General features: G+C 38.5%; 1 protein-coding gene across 3 annotated transcripts in view; it reads left to right on the forward strand.

The window, feature by feature from the left end:
* The first annotated feature begins 383 nt into the window (after positions 1-383).
* LRCH1 (leucine rich repeats and calponin homology domain containing 1) overlaps positions 384-23,403 on the forward strand; it is a 123,634-nt gene continuing 100,614 nt past the window's right edge. For all 3 annotated transcript variants that reach the window (XM_080612862.1, XM_080612863.1, XM_080612864.1), the window contains exon 1: positions 384-645. In XM_080612862.1, the coding sequence (XP_080468988.1) occupies positions 405-645 (241 nt within the window). In that variant the 5' untranslated portion in view covers positions 384-404. The remainder of the gene's footprint in view (positions 646-23,403) is intronic.

The following is a 23,403-nucleotide window of genomic DNA, read 5'->3' on the forward strand; positions in this document are numbered from 1 at the left end:
TGATCTTAAAGGTCTTTTCCAATCTAGGTAATTCTATGATTCTAAGAAACCGGGGAGGGCCAGGGCATTGGCATTTGCACCTCAAGCAGGACGAGGCCGGGGGTGCGCTGCGCGCCGCCGCTAGGTGGTGCCGCAGTGCCCGCCCCCCGCACCGCCCGCGGGCGCGGTGTCTGTGAACCGGTGAGGGAAGAGGGCGGTGTGAGTCGGAGCATGCGCAGTGGGCGCTCCTCTTCCAGGCTGTTCGTGTCCGCCTCCTGGCTGCGCCGTTGCTCCCCCTCCCCGTCACGGCGGAGGTGCCGCCACTACAGCCAGCGGGAGGAGGAGGAGGTGGAGGAAGAGAGGGAGGGAGGCAGGTCCGACGGCCCTCTTGGGTACCCCCAGCGGCGAGGCGGGCGAGGGGAAAGATGGCGACGCTGGGAGGCGAGTCGCAGCCCTTCCCCGCCACGGCTCTGGCGGCGGCAACGGCCGGGGTGGGCGGCGGCGGCGGGTCGCTGGGCTTGCAGGCGCCGCTGAACCGCGGTCTGGAGCGGGCGCTGGAGGAGGCGGCACACTCCGGGGGGCTCAACCTGAGCGGCAGGAAGCTGAAGGAATTCCCGCGCAGCACCGCCGCCCTCAGCCACGATCTCTCCGATACGGTGCGGGCAGGTGAGGCCAGGGGAGGAACTGGGGGCGCGGAGGGGGGGCCCGTCCGGCATCTGCTTGAGGGGCGGGACGGGAGGGGAAGGTGGTTTTAATCGCCGGGGGACCCTGTTTCTCCCTTCCCGCCCCCTCAGTCATCCTAGTGTCTTCTATCTGCCTGTGAGGGACCCGCTTCCCCCCACCCCACCCTTCCACTGGACCTCCGTGTCATGAGGCATTCGCCTTCCCCACGGCACGTCCCTACACGGAAACCGAGCCCACTCCCAACTCTCCGTGGACCCTATGCTTTCTGTATCCCCCCCCCCCGCCCGCCTTGATGCATGAGGTAGGTGTTTGCTCCCATATGGCTGGATTCCTCCATCCCCCCCCTGCGTTTGGTGAGGCAGAGGTGGCTCTCCCAAGGCACATTGGGGGAATGTGCGTGTGCATGTGTGGGGAAAATTCTTGCTCGCACCTGTCTTCTTCTCCCTCTGGGGAATGTGTGTCTCTATGCCACCCTTCCCTAATCACTGAGGTTTGAGGTGGCAGCCAGCCCACCTTAGCATCGGTAGCAGGAGGAATGCATATGTGTGTTGGGGTGGATACCTGCTCTTACCACCCAACTGCTTGTAGGTGAACCCACCTGACATGGAGGGGATAGAAGCTGGTATGTAACCACATTAAGACTCTCATGTACCTCTGAACATGTCACCTATAGGTGAGACATATTCATAGGAACACTTCTGTTCTGCAGCTACCCCAGGTAGTGTGCTGCCTTTCACAAAGACACTTGTTAAATACTGGGGTTGACATCCACTCTTGTATCCTTACAGTCAGATAATTTCTGGCTCTGTATGCATTGCAGTCTTCCAAGACAGCTGTGGAGAGAAAACCCTGTCTTCACAGGCACTGTACGTATTCTACAGTGGGGGACACCATCATTACATAAATCTGCAGAGGGGACAGGCCTGACAATTGTGCAGGCAAGATTGGTGAGGGAAGGTATATCCAGTCTGCATTTACCCTGCCCTCACACCCTCTTTCTAACATGAAAAAAGGCACACTTGCTTCTCACCTAAGGAGGCAGACCCCTGCAGAAGGTTATATCTGTTTTCTTGTTCCTATTTGTGCCAGGGGTTGGAACCTAATCTAAATAGTGCCACTTGATAAAACAGTAAAAACCTAACCCGCACTAGAAGAATATATTAGTGTATTCCTAAGATCTTTAGTGTACCACCTCCGCGTGCCCTTTTGTGTCCCTGTTTGCCTGCTGAACATAGTTGTGTTGTAACAGCAAAGAGGCAGACAAGTAGTCACTTGTTCTTGACCCACAAAACAGCAGGTGCTATACCTGTGTGCAAGCATGTGATAACATGAACCTAAGCTCTCAACTACTCCTGCACATGGAGGGTATTTGTGCCTCCCAGTATGTGGAGACATATGTACTGACTGCATACTTGTATCTATCCCAGTTATAGGGAACAGAATAATGTCTCACGTGTGTGGTAGACGTTGTATGTAATTGCCCTTTAGAGCTGTTGCTTATTTGCTTTTGTTGAATGGAGTTCACAGTGGTCCATGTGAACACCTGTATCATGGTATCAATAAAGGAGAAATATGAAGGAAATTGGATGAATGAGACTGCCATGAATTGGTAGTAGGTATTGCCATACTTGCCACTGACCAGCTCAGTAGCAGATGTGAAAGGGGTAAGGCATGGTAGTGAAACTCTATGTGGTTTGGAAGAATGACTTTTAGCTTAGCTCCCCAGCAAGATGTTTATTTCTTTTTTAAAAGTTACAGTCTAATGAAAACATGCTGTGATGCAAAATAAATAGTTTGGAAATCCAGAAAGTTAGCTTGTTTGGTTTGCCCTAATATTGATCCAAACTGTTGTAAAACAAAATTATGTACTGGAAAAAACTTTGTTTGGTGACTATTACATGTTAGTGTTTGTATATTGTGTGTGGCCTGTGCAAGCATGAGCTGTGCATTGTATGTATAGGTAGCACGTGCTTGTTACATGCTTACCTCTTCTAGTAATTTTTGTGTTCAGAGGAGAGCTTAGGGAAAAAGTAGTGTTTGCTTTGAAGCATTAGTGTGCTTTTGTCAGAGTTTTCATGGAAAATATTCAATATGAAACTAAATGTATAGTGGGATTTTCATTCTCTTTTTCTTTGGTATAAACAGCAGCATAAAGCAGTCCATGTCTCAGTCTTGGAACAACAGCAGCCCTTTTTTCACAGTATGTTTTCGGGAGAACCATGTGTTAATCTATATTTTTGTTTTTAACAGCATGTTGCAACTGTTTGAAGGGAAATGTTTGCCTTGTGAGTTGTCCTGTGTTGATGCAGTTCTGAAAAAGCTGTATTCTTTCTCACTTGCTACATTACATAAGTAGAATATATAAACAGAAGAGAGGCTTGGCTTAAGCCCAGGTTTCTGAAGCTCTTGGGGCAAACTCTTGATGGGAATTTTCTCTCTAGCTTCCTCTCCATAAATGTGCATAGTATAAAACCAGTACTTTCTTGTACTACTTGGGCTATGTCCTTGCAGTGAGTGGCTTTTTATTTATAGGTTTTGATGTGCTGACGTGTGAAGTCCTGAAAATTTGGTGTTTGGGGTTGGGATAGCCTTTCACTGTTAAAGGACTGGGGTTTTTTTGTTTTGTTTGTTTGTTTGTTTTTTCAATATACTGACAATGTATTTGAATTCAGAAAATAACAATCTACAGCTAGTATTGAATAAAATATTAATAAGCTTATTTTCTAGGAAAGTTCGGAGTGCTTTAGGTAGGCCTGAAGAAGACTAAAGTGTTAAACTGTAAATTTGCTGTTCATGCATTTATTTGTTCTTTTTTCCTCAGAATTTAGAAATCAGATTTTACATAGCATTTGACACACTTATAAAAGGGACGTAGCTTGGTTGCCTTTAATAGCTGGGACTGAATGGTTTGACTTTTCTAGTTCTTATTGTACATTCTGTTCGTGGCATGCTTTTTCTTCTGTGTCTTTACTTTGCATCGAACACATCTTGTTATAGAGACATGATAGGATGCTTTTCCTCAGTCTTTGCAAATTTTGCTTAAGAGCTGAGTGACCCGGTCAGATGAACTTTCAGGCAGTGTCTTTGACACAGAGGGGAGTTTGAATGGTGTGCGGTACTGTAAGAAGAAAATAAAACCTCTATGTAAAGCATCCTGAGTTTAGTCAGATGTTTAAAACCACATCAGTGTGGATGCATTGCACAAACCATTTCAAAAATAATAAATGCTATTCTTATCACTTTTATTACAGACTGAGTTATGCAGAAGACAGTGGCACAGTAATCACATAGTTCTTAAGTAATAGCATGCAATTATATTCCTTAAAACCACTGGGAATTCTGGAAGCATGTTAGTTTATAAAAGAGGAAGAAAAAGCCCCAAAGCTGTTACTTAAATGTGTAACCATGGCTCCCTGTATCACTTCAGTTTCTTTCTGTAGGCTTTGGCTGTTTTTCTGAAGACAGATGCTCTCAACCTTTACTGGTGAATACCTGTTCCACCCATTTCTGTTGTGTGAGTTAGGCACATAAGGAAGGATTACTTGCTGCTGCTTCTGATGACATGAAAGTGAAGCAATATTTTTGTTTTCATCAAGTGTTAGATTGTTTGAAAAAAACAGTAATTGAAGTATTTGATTGCTAGTTTGGACACTATGAAATTTCTGGGAGGATATGTATTTATTTTTTTGTGCTTTAGTATGCTCACTAGATGAAAAATCTCCTACCTTCTGCATTTTAAAATGTTTGTAAAAGGCAGTGCAGTGGTAGAGACACCTTAGCCTGGAAGCCTCTTTGAAATAGTTGATTGGATTGTATAACCAGGGATTTGTTCTCAGAATTGTTGAAAAATTACAGTATCACCTGAACAACAGCCTGAGAACCTGTAGTTTTTTGGGGCACTTAGCTTGAGTTTTGACATGTAAGTGCTTCCTATGGGATTATGTAAAGGGAAAAAGTGAAAAATTAATCAAGTTACAAGTTGTCTTCCATCACAATTAAGTCCAGGAATGCATTTATTTGTACCCAGCAGTTTGAAGTTCTTTCTGCTTGTCTTTCTGAAAAAATTGTTTCTTGTCTTGGGGATTGATACTGGTTCAGGTGAGATCCATTCCTTTCAATAAATAATAATAATAAGTCTTATTTTCTTTTTTTTCTTTCTTTCCCTTTTTATTAAATAAACACCTATGTTTACTTAACAAAAAGTTTAACCAAGCCAAGTGCAGGGTCCTACACCTGAGTCGGGGCAATCCCAGGCACAGCTACAAGTTGAGCAGAGAAGAGATTCAGAGCAGCCCTGTAGAGAAGGACTTGGGGGTGCTGGTTGATGAGAAACTGAACATGAGCCAGCTTCAGTGTGCGCTCGCAGCCCAGAAAGCCAACCGTATCCTGGGCTGCATCAAAAGGAGCATGACCAGCAGGTCAAAGGAGGTGATCCTGCCCCTCTACTCTGCTCTCGTGAGACCTCATTTGGAGTATTGTGTACAGTTCTGGTGTCCTCAACGTAAGGACGTGGAACTGTTGGAACAAGTCCAGAGGAGGGCCACAAGGATGATCAGGGGGCTGGAGCACCTCTCATATGAAGACAGGCTGAGAAAGTTGATGCTGTTCAGCCTGGAGAAGAGAAGGCTGCGTGGAGACCTCATAGCAGCCTTCCAGTATCTGGGGAGGGACTCTTCATTAGGGACTGTAGTGACAGGACAAGGGATAATGGGTTAAAACTTAAACAGGGGAACTTTAGATTGGATATAAGGAGGAAGTTCTTTATTGTGAGGGTGGTGAGGCACTGGAATGGGTTGCCCAGGGAAGTTGTGAATGCTCCATCCTTGGTGGTGTTCAAGACCATGTTGAGCAGAGCCTTGGACGGCATTGTTTAGTGTCAGGTGTCCCTGCTCATGGCGGGGGAGTTGGAACCTGGTGATCTTAAGGTCCTTTCCAACCCTAACTATTCTGTGATTCTATATGGCCAGGGCTCTGAGCAACCTGGTCTAGTTGAAGTCCCTGCTCATCGCAGTCGGCGTTGGACTAGATGGCCTTTAAAGGTCCCTTCCAACCCAAAGTATTCTAAGATTCTATGTATATTAGATTGCCATAATTTATTCTCTGTGGTTTTCTCCAACTCCCTTATTAATGTAATTCTTCCTTCACTTAGGAAAATTATCCTAATTATAGTAGTAGATGTGCAGTTGATTCCACTTATTATAAATGCAGGTTGCATTGGGAAGAACGTCACAGATACAGGCTAATTTGTGCTACTGCACAATTCCATGAACTGCCAGTTGGACTCTTGTTTAGAATTTGGTTATTATTTGGTCACTAGGGGGGAAAAAAAAAAAAGATTTTATATGCCCCTCTTCTTTTAAGAATATTCTCTGATAATTACTGCTTTGAATAGTTCATCATCTTGAATTTGTATTTTGATTACATTGTGGGTTTCTTAAATGAAACTTCGTGAAAACCTTTCATTTTGCTCATTTTATCTAAACTCATATCAATAAAAAGAACATTTTTAGTTATGAAAAAAAACCCCAAACTTATGTTTCTTCTCTGTATTATATAGTCAGTCCCTTCCTACAAGCTTCCTGTGCTTGTGTGAAGATTTCTAGCCTTGCTTGTTCTACCTCTTACACCAATAATATCCCAAGTGTATTAGGGTAAGGAAGGAGGAGGAAATACATTTGTTTATCCTCACAAATGAATTGATTATTACCCTGCATCCAAAACTTACGGGATATAACTCTTTTTAGAGATGACAATATAATGTGTCTTTACAAGGCTAAAAAAATGAAGATAAGCTCACTTGTATTCATCATTATGTATACACCACCACTTCATAATGTGGTCCATCTGGACACCTCTGTGTTAATATATTCTAGTTGTGGTTTTTTTTTTTCTTCCTTTTTTTTTTTTTTTTTTTTTTGTGATAAGCAGACTTTGTAAAAGAGCTCTAAACTAAATTAATTTCTTGGAAGCATAGATGTGCTTAGCAACTTATAACTGCAGAATACACTTACAACCCCCTTTGGTCCTTTTTTCTTCCCTAAGTCTGACAGTGTTCTTGCTTGTGGGTCATCTAAACATCAAGGCTGTTGACTCCTGTTGAAAAGACTCTATTAGTTCTTCTGCTGTATTGACTCTAGTCAATTGTGCTTTTGAAAGTTACCTCTTTTGTCTGGAGATTTATGCCCCCATAGCTGAAATGCAGTCAATGACTATGCAGGTGCTGTTAGGCTCTTCTCAAAACAAAATGAGGTGAATTAGCTCAGAGTGCTTTTTGTTTCTTGAAACAAATTAGTACTCAATTGCCTGGTTACTGTGTCAGAATGTGGCTTGTGTAGATTAACGGCTTTCTACCACTGACTGTGTGTCCATCTCCTTCTCCAGTGTGGTTTTATGTTGTTTGTTTCTTTTTTGGCTAGCTGGCTTTGTTAATAGAGAAGCTTCAAAACTAGTGCAAGGGCTAGGAGGTAGAAGAGATGACAACCTAGAAATCACATAATAGGAGGGAGGGTGAAACACCTCAGTTTCAGCAGGAGTAACCTCTGCTGTTTGTTGAACCTCTACCCTTAAAGTTAACTTTGAGTTTAGGGTGGCCTTTTTTTAAACAGCTTTACCTAGAACTGCCAAAACCGTGTTTGGCCATGCTGTGCATGTAAATGGATGAAAACCAAGTGATTTTGTAGAAGTGTTGTCACTTTGTGTCTTTGTGTGTTGGGTTTGTGTGGCAAGGTTTTGGTAGCAGGGGGCTACAGGGGTGGCTTCTGTGAGAAGCTGCCAAAAGCTTCCCCCATGTCCACCAGCTTAAAGACAGACCTACCGTTGACCAACGCTGAGCCCATCAACGATGGTGGTAGCACATCTGGGATAACACGTTTAAGAAGCGTGGGGGGGAAACACTGTGCAACGGTAACTGTTACCAGAGAGAGGAGTGAGAATATATGAACAAAACAGCTCTGCAGACACCAAGATCCGTGCAGAAGGAGGGGAGGAGGTACTCCAGGCACTGGAGCAGGGATGCCTCTGTAGCCTGTCATGCAGACCATGTTGAGGCAGATCTCCAGCTGCAGCACATGGAGAACCCCACACCATAGCAGGGGGATGCCCAGAGGAGGCTGTGACACAATGGTAAGCCTGTACTGGGCTTCCAGAGTGGGCTTCAGGTGGAGCAGGCTCCTGATGGAACCTGTGACCTTGTAGAGAGAGGAGCCCAGGCTGGAGCAGTCTGTTCCTACAGAACTGCATCCTGTGGAAGGGACCCATGCTGGAGCAGTTTGTGAAGACATCTGTAAAGCAGGAGAGATGGTGTGAATCTTAATACAGTTACTACCTGTAGAGTTTTGAATACTTTTATGTGAGGGGAAAAGACCAGGGTAGAATTTGGTATGACAAAGTAGAACTGTGGCTTAGAAGAAGAAGGGAGCTAATGACAATGTAATATAGGTTTGAACAAGAAAATGGATGTAATGAACATTTTATTTAAAAGCAAAAATGTCATAAAAAGTGAGTGAAAATTTATGAATTACTGAGTGAAAATATATGAAGTGGTAGAAATAAAAGAAGGAAAAGCGTATAAGCAGGGATGTGAGCTGTATATTCTTGATTGATTGTAATGGCTTGGAATACTATTCTGCTATCTGTAAAACTGAGGAAAAATTTATTTCTTGAGCAGTTACGATAAAAATAGTTAGATTTTTTTGAACAGAGAATTAGATAAACAAGGCAAATGATTTGACCTTAATATACATGATGTTCACAGGCTTTATGCTACAAACAGCAGTTTAGAATTTATACTTTAAAAGATTAACTCTTGAATGTAAGTTTGGGAAGCTTAGCAACCATGTGTCTGCAGAAGCAAAAGCCAGTGACATTTTTGCTGCTTACGGAGTTAAAAGAGCAACCAAGATGGAGGGAATGGTGTTTTGCATATTAAAATGACCATTCTAGGAAGGATGAATAACTTCCCCAGGCTGCAGACTGTTCATTCTGCCTGCTTGGTTCTTGCTGGCTCTGTTAGTAAGCATCTACTAGATTTCTGAACATTCCCAAGCTGGTTAGATCGCAAATTCACAATTAAAATCAATATGATCTAAATAATTTAAATGTCACTTCTGAAACCAGAGAGGTATCTACAACATGTTCTCTGATACCGGAATTATGAAAATAGCTACTTATCTCCTGGGTTGAAAACTAAAGAGCCAGAAATGTTATCACAGTATTCAGCATGCAAATCACTGTCGAAAGTGGAAGGGGGAATTATGTTTCCTGACTTCTGACTGTTCTCTGCTGACCATAATTTGCAAGGTATAATGCACACATCAGAGTAGTTCTTTGGAAAGGTACTGAGGAGTTAAGCTTCTGGAGGAATAATTAATTTCTCCTAAATTTGTGGGTAGATATATCCTTGTGGGAGGAGTTAACTTCTAAAATTCTAAGGCTTCTCCCCAGCCTCTTTCCCCTAGGGGCATCTTGCTGGCCAGCTTGCCTTTTTATCCCTTTTCTACCTTGTATGGTGCAGAACACCATAATATCTGTAAACCTCTTAACTATTTAAAAATAGAAATTACAATATCAGTCTCTCATCTTATCCCAGTCTGCAGGGGAAATAGTTTTAAAGTAAAAAAAAAAAAAAAAAAACCAAACAAAAAAAAACCAAACAAACAAAAAAGTCAAAACTTGTGAGTGAGGCGATGACCTTGGCAGAGCCAAAGGAGAGTTAGCTTTACATTTAATTTGGAGCTGGAGGTTTGCACTCACTTTTGAAACTGCATGGAATGTCAAACAGCTGAGCACCATGTTAAGTGACCTGTGCTGCTGAATGGATAAGGTTTTTCTGTTGGTTTTCTGTAGCTGGATGATTTTATTCCTTATTGTGGGGTGCAGTAATTGTAATGCTGAGTCTGGAGAATGTGAGCTTGCACAGGTGGTTTGCTTTTTCTTGGTTTGGAAATACTCTTTGTAGAGTAGAATTATTTGTGCTGAAAAATAGGAAAAAATATTACCTTTTCTGTTTTTCAACAGATAAATTTATTGAAATGCTTCAGTTGCTTCCATATATAAATTCCAAATGTTGTAAAGATTATAAATGTTTTGTGTCTCCCTACGATTGTTTCTACACTTTCTTGAAAATCCTTTTTGAAGTACATGTTGACAATATCAAAGTAGGCTTGAAACACCTGCTTTAAAAATAGAGCTTTTATTTCTTTCCAAAACTGCAGTACTGTAAAATGCAACATTGGTAACCAATGTAATGTCCTATGGATTTCACATATAGAGTAGTTAGTTGTTTTCTACTAATGCAGTCCTAAATACTTCTTCCTGATAGAAGGAGGCACTGCTGGGACAGCTGACATTAATATGTAGGTGAAGGATTTAAGGTAGATAACTTTTTGAATGAAACTGAAGTAATTAAAAACCATCTTGGAAGTATATTTAAACATGGCACATGCCTTGTTTTCTTTATACTGTAGATTATATTATAAAGTAGCATGTTTCGAAAGGAGCAGAGTAACAAGTGACAATTTCACTTTGATTTATTGTGTGTTTACAGACATGTCAGATTTTCTTAACATCTGAAGTCTGCATCTTTGGTTGTGTTATTTGTAGTGGCAGCACTACATTAGACATGCAAAAAGTAAAAATGAAAAAGGTCAGATGGTAAATAAAAAACCTTCCACATCTAAACATGTAGAGAAGTGCGTGCCTAATAAGTTGGATCTGTTGTTTTTGGTGAACAGAGACAAACAGGTTCATAAAATGTTTGTGCAAAGATAAGTGAGGGGTAAAACTATTGACTACTTGACAGGTCATACCATTTCTATTGTTATATTACTGTATGTTGAATAGTAAGGCCTAGCTGAATTTATTCAATTCAGTCTTTTCCAGGCACGCAAGTGTAGTAACAACAAAGATGTGCATTTGTTTGGTAGGGAAGAAGGAAGAACATGGTGTCATTCATAAGTTACATAATTAAAAAATACAGACAATGATGCAGATTTCTGGGATGGTGTTTCTGGTCCAAGGTGAAAGGAAATTTCTCAGCAGTTGGGGGGAAGGTGTCTTGGTTATTAAAGAGCAGCTGAGCTTGGTTAAGGGGAGAAGCTTAAACCCAGGTTTCCCATGCTTGTTGTGTGTTGTGTTGCTAGGGTTTAATTTTACTTTTTCTCTGGAGTTCATCCCAGTTCAAGAAAACTTGTCTTTTTGCTTTCCACCATGTGCAGTGTCACTTCCCTACTCAGTAAGTTTTGCCTGCTATCCCTGTTCCAAGATTTGAATTGCAATCTGGCTGAATGCCTACTCTTTGCCTTACCAGCCAGTTCAGATTGCTTTGCGTTAGTGACTTTTTTTCTGGTTTGTTTTTTTCTTTTTTTTTTATTTCTTCCCCTCGCTCATACATGTCCTGTCACTTGTAAGTTTTACCAGAGGTGGTATTTTCCCCTTCTTAGTAATGTCATTGAAGAAAGATGTATGACCAATATTTTTTTTTTTTTTTTTGGGGGGGGGAGGTCCATCTAAAATGCTTTATGTTTCCATACTTTGTCTTATTTTAAGACCTTATCGCTACTGGTATGTAGTTGTACACAACATCAACATGTTTTTTCATTATATATAGTTCTTGATAGCTTTTTTTTTTTAATCTTTCATAGGAAAATGATGCAGTTTATTAGTTTCTGCACATTTTGACAAAGAGAATGCTTTATGGGATTACAGATGTATTATAATGGATGTTTCCGTTATCTGAATTTTCAAATTTGATGGAAAACTATCATGTTAATTTGACAATGTGTAGTTTCATCTATTATTTTTCTGGTATATTTTTTGGGGATGAAAGAGGCTGCTTTAAAAAAATGATGTATTTCTTCCCTGTCTTTGGAACTGCCCTCTTTACTTTTTCATGTGCTTAATCAAATTCAACAGGAAAAGTGAAGATGATCTATTGTATGCTCTTCAAAAAAATCTGTGATGCATGTGGTATGGACATTATGATTTGAATGAAAAAGATGAGCTAAAATAAAATATCAAATTAAATTTGCTAAAATTTTTGTAAGAGAATTTAGAAATAAGAGAGGCACTTATTGGAGTGAGTCCAGAGCAGGGCCACAGAGATGATCAGAAGGCTGGAACACCTTTCCTATGAAGACAGGCTGAGAGACTTGGGGTTGTTCAGCCTGAAGAAAAGAAGGCTCTGGGGAGACCTTAGAGCAGCTTCCGGTGCCTAAAGGGGCTGACAAGAAATCTGGAGAGGGACTTTTTTCAAGGGCATGTGGTGACAGGACAAGGGGGAATGGCTTTAAATTGAAAGAGGAGGAGTTTAGATTAGATATTAGGAAGAAGCTCTTTACTGTGAGGGTGGTGGGACGCTGGACTCCAGATGCCCTGTCCCTGACAGTGTTCAAGGCCAGGTTGGACTGGGGTTTGAGTTAACTGGTCTAGTGGAAGGTGTCCCTGCCCGTGGCAGGTCAGGGGTGGGAATTAAATGGTCTTTAAGGTCTCTTCCAACCCAAACTTTTCTATGACTATGGTGTTGCAGCTATTGCTGCTATGTTAAAATGTGCTGTGTGTAACTTTGATGTTCAGTCAACCGGTAAGTCACTTCTAAGGTTAGAGAAAGTAGTCTTTTGAATTTCTTTGTTTTGATTAATTTAAAAGCCTTTTATAAAATTGAATTGAGTGTTAATATAATGACTTTAAGAGATGATTTCTAGTTCTGGTTGGTCCTAGCAGAGACCTTGATTTATGTTTCTGTTAAAAATGACCTTGTAAACTTTGCTCTTTGCAGTGAGTTATTTCATTGTTCTGTAATGATGCAGGTTATATCTGGTTTTACAGATTGGAAGAACTAAGAAACAGAAATTTTGAATGGCTTAATCCAGATGTCATAAGAGATAGAGGGTAGAACTGTGGAAGGAATCCAACTTTGGTTCTCTGACTTTTATTTTTATGTCTCCATAAGGACAGCATAAGATATCTTGAAGAATGGATGTTGAGACGTTTGAATTGAAGCTTTGTTCTGGAAGATGTTGGGATAGTAGTAAAGACCTAAACCTTTAAGCTTTCATTGTGTTCTGAAGTCCTGAGAGTGATTCTATATGCATTAACACAGAAACGAAGAGCTCATGTTATAGCAGCATCTGGCACAGGAGCATGATAGCACAATTCAGAAATATTCAGTCTCTAAAAGAATATCACTATAGATTTGCAATCAATTAAGAATCAAATAATACGAGAGTATTAACTTGAAACACCAGCATTTTGGCAGGAAGTGCTGTGTGCCTTCTGTCAGTTTTCGTATCTTTGTACATTTGGCTTCCTAGAGAACTGAAAAGGTTATTTTTGGCCTAGCGCCCAGGGCTAAAAATGGCTTCTGGAATCTTACAGCTCAGTTTGGTGTTGAACAGTTCTATGCGGTAGTAACATAACTGCAGTAATTGGTAGTCTCACTGAAGCATTTTAGTTATGCACTTAAATGTTAAGCTGTGGGAGATGTGGCCATGTGATCTCTCCAACATCCAGTTTATCAGAAAAATTTAAGCCATGTTTATCTATGAAGCAATGGTAGCCTGAAAAAAACCTCCAGGCTTTTCTACAGGTACTCGTTAAAGGGAAGTAAGAATGAGTATAAGGTTTAGCATCTGCAGGGAAAGGTTCTAAAATGAAGTAATAAATCCTTGTATTACTATGGAAATTAGTGAAGCACAAGCATTGCAGTTGAGACTATACAGATGGGGAACAGAATGAGTCTGTGAAGTTCCCTTATGTTTCTATCCAGTATAATAGGATTTGCCTTTAAAAGTGGGGAAAAAGAAACAAAACCCAACCAAACCAAACTCTTCCCCCAGCAAACACGTACACCAGTTATGTGAATTTGTGCTTATAATAAATGTAGGTTTCTGAATGATTTCTAGATAATTTGGATGATTACATAACCGGGAGTTTGGAACAGTCAGGAGAATATTGAGAGGCTAATTCTTTAAAGCTGAAAAATCTTACACCAGTATAAGGGCTGAAAAGGAGACTTATGAAAAGGCTGCATATTTCTTCCCTCTACATCACTCCCAAATCTGTTAGCTGTTTCCCAATTTTTTTAGTTGGAACAATGAGAATAATGAATTGTGTTGCGGGAAAATCATGCTTTTCTGACTAGAATTCATGTAAAGTGACAATTATATTAATTTTTTGTGGGTGAAGTCAGCATGGACAAATTCTATATGGGAAATCAGTGTTGCTGTAGGCATAGCTCAAATGTCTATAAAACATTCATTCTAAAATCTCCTGAGAAATCAGTCTTGGGTTCTTGTGTTCCAAATTTGCAGTGTAAGGTTTTGTTAATACAGTAGTCTGTAAATATGCTAAAATAAAATGAGTTCCGATCAACCTTGTGATCACACAAATTTGAGATGGCCAGACCAGTGAATCACTGCTAATGTTTGAGAGCTGTTTACTTCCAAAATTACTGTTTCTAAAAGACATTAATAAAAAACATTTACGTAAAAGAATCATTCCAGGTCAGCTGCTGTAACATACCTGTGCTCCATCTGCAGGAATGTTGAGTTTTGCTTACCTGAGTTAGCCAGAAACTTTGCCAGTTGTCCTAAATACAGCCGTCCCTCTAAAACAGAATCTTTTGTTTCCTGTTTTCATGGCTTAAGTAGTCTCAGCTGTTTACATTTCTTCCTTACACCCTCTAGCCAAATAGTTTTACAGAATGTTAGCTATTAAAAAATTATTTTTCATATGTTACTTACTGAAGATAAATCACCTTCTCAGTTAAAAGTATTTGAAGCATTTAGACTGTTTCAAAAAATTTTCTTTCCTTGTCTCTAACTAAACCATCTTATTTTTTCAGTGTTCTCATCATAGAGAAATAAAAATATTTGCAGTTGGAAGGTATTCTTCTGCTTTTAACTGATTCAGCTTGGAAAAACCCACAGGTGTTTTGTGCTCAGTCTTAGTGCATTTATGTTATGTTGCTGTGTGTTAAATATTAAATGTATTATAGAGGAAAAAAAATTCACTTGCTGTATGCATAATACGGTTCTATTCAATATGTTTCTAAATCCTTTGATGCATGAGATAGGTAGAGCTTGAGTCAAGATGTGTGGAAGTGGGGACATATGGAGAAAGATTTTATTGGTAATAATTATGATCAACTTGTTAAATTAAGGTTACATGAAAATAACCACTGCATGTCTTTCCTGTGGAACAGTGTAATTTATTCCCTGGGAACCAGTGTTACAAAGAAAATAGTAGAGCAATAAGCTTGTTAAGGTATTTTGCCTTATTAATGGAATCTGCTTTCTTTTAGAGGAATTTGTCTAGTATCTCAAGAATATCTAGTCACTTCTGTTGTTCTTTACCAGAGATATCTCACCTTATTTCATGCTGCTGTTTTCATTCTTGGGCTAGTAGACTATACTTACTGAAGCATGGAGTAGTTGATTAGTCTTAACACTAAGAGACTTTTATGTTGATACAGTTTGACCCTCTTCTTAATACTGGCCATAAATTTCGCTGACTGAGTCTTTGTATCTAGATCAGAAATTTATGGCTCATATGTACTGTCTTGATTTTTAAAGTATGCCAGTGATAATAGTATGATTAATTATACATTTCTTTTGGAAAGAAATAAATAACACACACTGTTTTGTATTTTAGCTTCAACTTCTGATCATTTGATCTTTTTCAGCAAATCCCCTGTATCAGTGGATACAGTTTTGCAGTTGTTTATAAATTAATTTTTACCTTTGTCATTAATGAGGTAAGAGCTTTGGTTAATGAGGGATAATTCCTATTACTCTAAGATGCTACTGCAGTTGTCCATTTAGCTTCCTGCTGAAAGCTACTGCTCATCTAAGTAGGGTGACAAGACGAAATGGAGATGAAGGTGGATTTAAACTAACAGGACAAGCACTGAATTGTGGGGTGGAGGAGCTGTCACGTGATTCTGCTGTCCCTGTTCTTGGGAAGGTAACCACCAACAGAGGAGTGGTGAGCAGAGTTGAGGCTGCTACTATCTTACATTGCCATAGTCAAGGTTGCAAGGGCTTGTGAATCATTCCTGAACAGGCAAACCTTTGGTGTTCTACTGTGAAATATGACTTCAGATCCCAAATCTTGTCATTTCATGAATCCTCATAGGTTGATGGGTTTTTTTTGGTTTTGTTTTGTTTTGTTTTTGTTTTTTTTTTTTTTTTTTTTGTTTGGTTTTTTTTTGTGGTTTTTTTTTTTTTTTTTTTGTTTTTGTTTTTGTTTTTTTTTTTTTTTTTTTGTTTGGTGGGGTTTTTTTTTTTGGTGCTTTAACCTTTTTATTGTCTTTCAGTTATTAACAACTTGAACTTGCTGTTACTTATAGCACCATTAACATCAATCACTGGCAGATTTTATCAGCAATGGCTTTGTGTTCTTGAATGGAGAGTCTCAAAAATCTTGACTGGTGTTGAGTTGTGAAGAAATGCATCTAAAAATTCCCATACCAGATGACTTTCTTGAGGATATGGGTCAGTTTCTCTGAGTAGATGTCAGGTTAACACTCTGCAGCCAAATCAAAATGACTGATGTTCTGGTATGAACATATCAAAAAGGCTCTTCAAGTAGGCAGTATATTCATAGGATATTGTAGAATATGTTTTGTTTCAGTAGTGTACAAGTTTTAGCTCATGATGGTGGGGTTTTTTAAAGATATCAAAGTAGTCTTCTTTTCCTTGCAGCAATTTTACACTTTTGCCTCCTTTGGTATTTTGCTATATGAATTACGGACATAAAAACGAAGGTTATTTCTAATATTGCAAAAGGTTTTAAATCAAATACAGGAAAAGTTGCTTTTTAATGAAGAATTCTTCTCTGAGTAGCCGTTCAAGAATAGATTGCTTGACAATTCTGTTTATAGAAACAGGATGTTTTGGTTTTATGAAATGTGGATTTCTTGGGAACTCATTCTGAAAAAGTGTTTGTCTGCCTCCACCCTTGGTGGAATGCAGATGACATCAGATTTTTTTATGTACTGGTGCTACGGCTAGCCAGTACGTAAAGACCAGCTTGAGAAGTGTCAGTGGCATAAAAGGAACTGCATGCTAAACAGCCTTACTATTTAAGGTGAATTGGTGGTATTGATTTCCAGGTGAAATCGATGGTGATACGGTGATCATATCTAAGGCAATAAAAATAGGTGGTTTGGATTTTTATGTATACCGTTTTAAATATTCTAAATGACTGCAGTGTAGGTTCCACTTTAGATAATTTTGTGATCTTCCTACAACATACCTTTTCAACTGCGTTTCTTGTCTGGCAAAGCTGTGTTGTTCCCTTCTTCTGGATCTCTTATCTGCAGATTTCTTTCATATGTGATAATTTTGGTTCAGATGTCATTTGATTTTAGCGGTAACTCTTCCCTTTGGAAACTTATGGCTAAGATCATATAACAGCTCCAAAATCTAGCTTCTTTAAACTGAGTATTTGTAAATTAAAAAGGCAAGTGTCAGTTAGTATATGTAGTTAATATAATAAAGCCTTATTCTAACTTTGTATCTAAATTTTATGGGAGCATAGGGTAACTCAGGATTGAAAGGACCCTTGGAGGTCATCTAGTCCAACTGCCTGTGCAAAGCTGTGTCAAGTATAAACTTGTTCAGTCTGTTCTTGCCAGCTGAGGCATATTTCTTTTAGCTGAGGCATTCCCAATTATCTTGAACTCCCAGATATTTCTCGTGTTGTGAATTCCCAACATTTTCTTGGTAAAAGAATACCTAGGTGATTAGATTTTGTTTACAACCTTGCTTTGCATCTATGCAAAATAGACTGTTCAGACACCTTTTGTCTGCTGATGTGTTTACCTGTAAACCTACTTGTAGGGGTTTGCTCCAGTTGTGTATTGACATAAATTCTGATATGCTTTGCATCTATTACCAAATGCAGACTGTCATTGCTAGTCTATGCAGGGAATACTGAAGAAAGGACTTAGGTTAATGCATTTTGAAAGCACTTTTACACTTTTGAAGAGAATATGGTGGTCTTGGTTATCATTTTAAACTATTCTGGGTACATTGGGGGTTCTCCATTTGAAAGATGTTAATGAGGAACTTGTAGCGCTTGAGACTGAAATGCTTAGTAAGAATAGTAGGAGACAAATTTGTTTAGGTTGAGATACTGTTTTATTCCTCCCTCCACCTCACCCTTTAAATTCTGATTGCAACTGTGGAATGCCTGCGTTTTAAAATTACTGAACTATTTAAGTGGTATGATGGCAAGTTTTACTTATTTGTTCTGGGTTAACCCCAGTAGGCAGCTAAGCCTCACGCAGCTGCTTGCTCTTTCGCTCCTTCCCTGTGAGATGGAGAAGAGAACTGGAAAAGTGTGAAAACTTGTGGGTTGAAATAAAGACAGTTTAATAGGTAAAGAAAAAGTTGCATGTACAAGTGAAGCAAAGGAAGTTGTGGTGTGGGTTTTGGTTTGTTTGGTTTTTATTGGGGTTTTTTTTGGGGTGGGAGGATTTTTTGGGAGAGAATTTTTGCTTGGTGTTTTTTTTTTTGTTTGTTTGTTTTTTTTTTTTTTATTTAATTTGCCAGTTGATGCACAAATGTAGGTAGAGTGAAAGGTAGGTATAACTGAAGTTACTGGCAAAATCCCTTCTGACTGATGAGTCTGGGATTTTCCCTGTTCTGAATTTCAGAAACAAATGATACTTTATAGGGCTACATTATAGCAGGATAAGTTAGCTTAGTGTATTCTTTTATCTGCATAAACCTCTGCCCAGGTTTATTCAACCTATTTTCTTGGCAAGGTCTCCTGTAACCCTGCTGTATTTAGCCTGCTGTCTGCACCTGAGCTTAGTTCAAAAGGAGTTTCAGTATGTCTGTGTCGCTGTGATTGTAGTAGTGTAAGTGTCTATACAATGTGGCTTAGCAGTTGGAGCTGTTGAAAAAATTATTCTTGCACCCTAGCTAGTATGTCATCTACCCTGTTATGCCTCCTTTTTAATTCTTACTTTCAGACTGTCTTGGGGAAACTGTAGTGCTGTATCAGCAGTAATGTAAATAATATGAGGGGAATTTGTTCTTATATTCCAGTATCTGATTGTTAGAAAATTGTCTTCTGATATTTATATTGACTGCAATATATATTTTCATTGTATGCATTGTTGCTACTGTGTAACTTCCTTAAATATGGTTTTAACATGTGAAAGTTTTCCTTTCCTCCCCCACCCAACTGGAGGAACAGAGGATGATAGAAGACAAGAACTTGTTTTTCTTAGGTTTCTTCTCTTCAGTTTCTCTAGCAAATCACCAGAAACTGTAGCTGTTAAAAGCAAGACAGTTAAAACCTGTTCTCTGAATTTAATCAGATTAAAATCTGCAGGAGAATTTATCTGTGGCAAGATGATACCAGACTACTTTTATGAGCCAGCTATATATTAGTGTAAAATGGTTTAGTAATGAAATACTTGAAGGCTATTCAGCATCACTATTCTTATGTGGAATTTTGTTTCTGTTGTTGTATGATACCATTCACTTGAAGAGCAGTAACATTTAATCGAGTGGTGTCTTAGAATGTAATACTCTCAAAACTCTCTTCCATTAATAGAATTTTCTACTCTTTAATGTGGTTACTGATATTTTTCTACCTCATAAAATATTAATGCAACATCTAAAAGTATTTCTATTTATTTAGTTTATTGTTATTTATTGCCATAATATCCATGGAAGGCTATAAACTTTGAGCAGTAGATTTCAATCTGAGAAGTGAGAACCTTCATGTTATAAATTGAGAAGTTGATGAATGGAACAGGCAGCAGATACGCTTTCTCGCTAGCAAGTTTCTAAATAATGTTTCATTTGAATTCAAATTCAGTTGTCCTTATAAACGTAGTAAGCTGTAAGTTTGCATGGAAAAGGAAGTACAGCAAGGATACTAATTTAGTTTTTATCTTTCATTGCATTTATATAGTTTGGTAACATATCAGTATTTTCCTTGGGGGATTGATTGCTCTGTGTTCCTTGATTCTCATTTAAAATGTTTGTCAGTCAGTATACCTGGCAGTAAATTAACTGGAGGAAATGTTTATACAGTATCATTTGACTGCACCATCTGAAATGGTTTTTGGGACTTTCCACTGGATTTCCGCTGTAGTAGTAGGTAGTTTTTAGACAGCTTTTTTTCTTAAAAAACAAAAGAAGCCTTTGCTCTTGGACTCTCATAAAACTACTGTGTAAACACTGAAGTACAGATACACCTTTAGGCATTTTTACAACAGTTCACTAATTTGGAGAAAAATTTGTAAGTTATGTAGCATGTATCTGTTGTTTTGCACAATCGGTTTAGTAGTTAACTTGGAATGGCACAATCAATACATCTGTACTATATGTGAGGAGTAAGATGCAATGGCAAGGCTAAATCTTAGGATATGTTTGGAAATGTATCTTCCTTTTTTTTATCTCCCCTTTTTTGCTCTAATCTCTGTTTAACAATAATAAAACTAGTTATTTAGAAGAAGACACAAGTCTTACTGCAAGTACCTACTGGCCTTCCTCTGACACTGAGAAAGAATAAAGGGAAAAGAAAATTGAGCCCACCTCTTAATGCAGGAAAACAAATTGTGAGGTGTAACCTTTTGAAAAGAGGGTTCTCTAAGAACTTCTCTTTTTTAGTTGTGCAAGACAGTGGATCTGTAACTTGGAATAGTTATTTAATAAAGAAAAGCCTACAAAAAAACCCATATGATTATCTTATTTTCGTTTATTTTGTTTTCAGTGGCCTATGTTACTTGGAACTGAAACCTGAAAAATGATTTTTAATACCAAACAGTAACTTTCAGCTCCTAACTGAAGGAGATTGCACTGCACAAATAAATACCTTCTTACTTGTGACAGAAGCTAGTAATTTAGGACTCTCTGGAAAAATCTTTTGCTGTTTTTATGTACGTTTTCTATATGGAGTGATCTGTAATTGCCTACCTGATATCTTCCCTCAAGTGAATGAGATGAGTATGAAAATCAAAGATGAACTAGTTCAAGTTAACAAAACAAATACGAATAACCTTATGTGGGATACCACAGCCCCAATATTTCTCTGACCAATGATTTACAATATTACATACTTCTAGCAAATGACAAGTGTTGTTATGTAATCATATTTCCCAGAATGCTTATTTCAGAATAAATGAACTGGCCTGTTTGTGCTTGGATTTTTATTCTAGTGAAAGCTTACTTTGCCAGGGCTAGTTGAGCCAAAATTTCTGAAGCTTGTCAGATTCCTTGTTTTGGTGAGACCACTAAATGTGCTTCATATGTGCTTGTAAGACTTTGATGGAAATTTAATTTATAGATCCCTGTTACTTTTTACTCTTGATTTGTATGTGTGTGTGTATATATATATATGTAGGTATATGTTATTCAAGCATAGGCTTTCTAAGCCTTTGTAGAGTAAGTAGGGTACTTATTTGCCAGATAAAGCCACAGTTAAGGCATAAGAATATATTTCCTTAACAAACTACTCCCTGGGGTAACTATCCACATAGAAACACATTTGTTTTTAGTTTCATAATTATATGCAGGCAAAATATTTCAAATTATACTGGCTATTGAAATTACTGCTTACAGAGTTTTGTCTAAAGCAGTTTCTTAAACAAGGATGCACTTGAATAAAGAACTGCCTGAGTCTTGTGCATTGTATTCTCGTTTGCAGGGGTGTTCAAGCACTTGCCCATAGACATGTGGGAGAATTACGTATGCACATAAACACACTTCAGGCATATAGACTTAAAATTTGGATTTCCATTTTCTTTTAGCTGTGAGAAAAAAAGGAACATTTTTATGTCCATAATTTGAACAGTAGATGTCTTTCTAATGTAGTCATGGGAGCTTTTCAGGATCACTTTTAAGAACAGTTTGTGATTTATGCAGAATTATTCAAATAAGTTACATATATGTTTAATTCTGACTTGGTTGTTAACTCAGAATACATACTTATTGAAGTATGTTATTTTTACAGTAATTTCTGCATGGTCACATTTTTATGTGTGTGTGTATATAAATCTCTGTATATTCCCACTAGCAGACTTCTGTCCTGTTGAGTCAGACTGGGAGCGAGATGAAGCTGTTAGTGCTGCCTGTGTTTGTGTGAACGCTCTGTGTATGTCATCGTTACCTGTGTAGCCAGTTGTGTATATATGCATATATGTGCTTCTGCCTACTGGGAATGCATTTTCCACCTGACTACTGGCTGGACCTGCGGGCATGGAGCTGCAGTAGCTTCTCTTCTCTCAGGTTGTCCAATCTGATGGATGCTTTTGCTTAATACCTCTTCATTATGGTATACTGATTGTGATATTTCAACATCAATGCTTTCTTAAGGCCTCTTAGTATGGAAATTGGAGAATATTTATTATAGATAAAAAATATCTGATGGATTTTCTGTATCAGCATTTACTTAAAAAATAAGTCTTCTGAAGGAATTGAATGAAATCAATGTCTTGCATGGACACCCAACACTTGTAAAATACAAGTTCAGGCATAGGTGAGCGTGTTGACATGGAAAATTACTCAGTGTGAAGAGACTTTGATTTAGCTAACTTGTGTTACCCATTCACTTTGAAGTGAAATGTTGTATTAAATACAAAGTGATGTTGAGTCTTCAGCAGTACAGCACTGTTTTCAGTAAGCAGGAAACATGAGCATGAATTCACTGTTGTGTTATAAAGCAGAAGAAAAACAATGTCACTTGAGTATGTGGCATCCTTTTCACCATCACTACAGTGTTTTAAAGCTAGATTGTATATTTGTGACAGAATACATAAGAGAAAAATTCTGCCTTTCCAGGACTGTCCCTTAGTTATGTAACTTTCAGTATCTGTCTTTTTAAGTATAATTTAACAAAGTATAACAAAGGTTACAGAGAATCAGAGTGATACAGTGCTGATACATGTGTATCCATAACTATGGTGGCTACATACATGTAAAGTCTCTTTAGACAGTCCTGATGTTTTGGCGCTGTAGGAATGGGGAGCAGTGCAGTAACCATGATGTGCCTGTAGCTTTGTAAAAGCAAGATATATGTGGGCTATGCAATTGAAATAAAAGCCTTCAGTGTAGATTAAGGTAGGGAAAACATTAAAGAATCGTATCAGGTATGTAACATTTGAGGATGTGTAAATGTTCGCTCAGTTATTTGTTATAAATTCTTACTGAAACAAAGGTGTGGAAAACCTTTCCCTATAAACTTGTGTTGCTGAACCTTTCATGTTGGAGGAACTTTTTGCAAGTGTTTTGGATTTGTTGGAATTAAAGGCAGAAGAGATCTTGCACTTTTTTTTTTTTTTTTTTTTTTCCCCCCCACTTTGGACAGTTTCTCTGCAACAGCAGTTTCTAAAATGCAAAATATTAATTATAAAAGCTTGAAACTTCTATTCCACTCAAACTGTTTATGGATCCTTGACATGAAACCTGAGGATTTCCTGAAAGAACATCCTCTTTCCTTTGCGACTACTAAAAATACAAGCAATAGCCAGAAAACAAACTCTCAGTGTTAAGCTGTTTTCCAAAGGAGAGCTAGACTGCCTACTGCAGAGATTCTAGAATTAAAATGTTTGTTTAATAACAGGACTTTTCCTTTTCTTGTCTTGTCCATTTCAAATGGTGCTCAGAGATGGATGTAAAAGCAGTAGATGAATCCTGGGTACAGAAAGACTAAGTTTATTCAAGTAGAATTAAAGGGTTGCAGAAGAATGAAGTTCTTATGAAAGGAGCAAATAGTAAA

This window comes from Psittacula echo (assembly GCF_963264785.1).
Source record: "Psittacula echo genome assembly, chromosome: 3".
NCBI classification, from domain to species: domain Eukaryota; kingdom Metazoa; phylum Chordata; class Aves; order Psittaciformes; family Psittacidae; genus Psittacula; species Psittacula echo.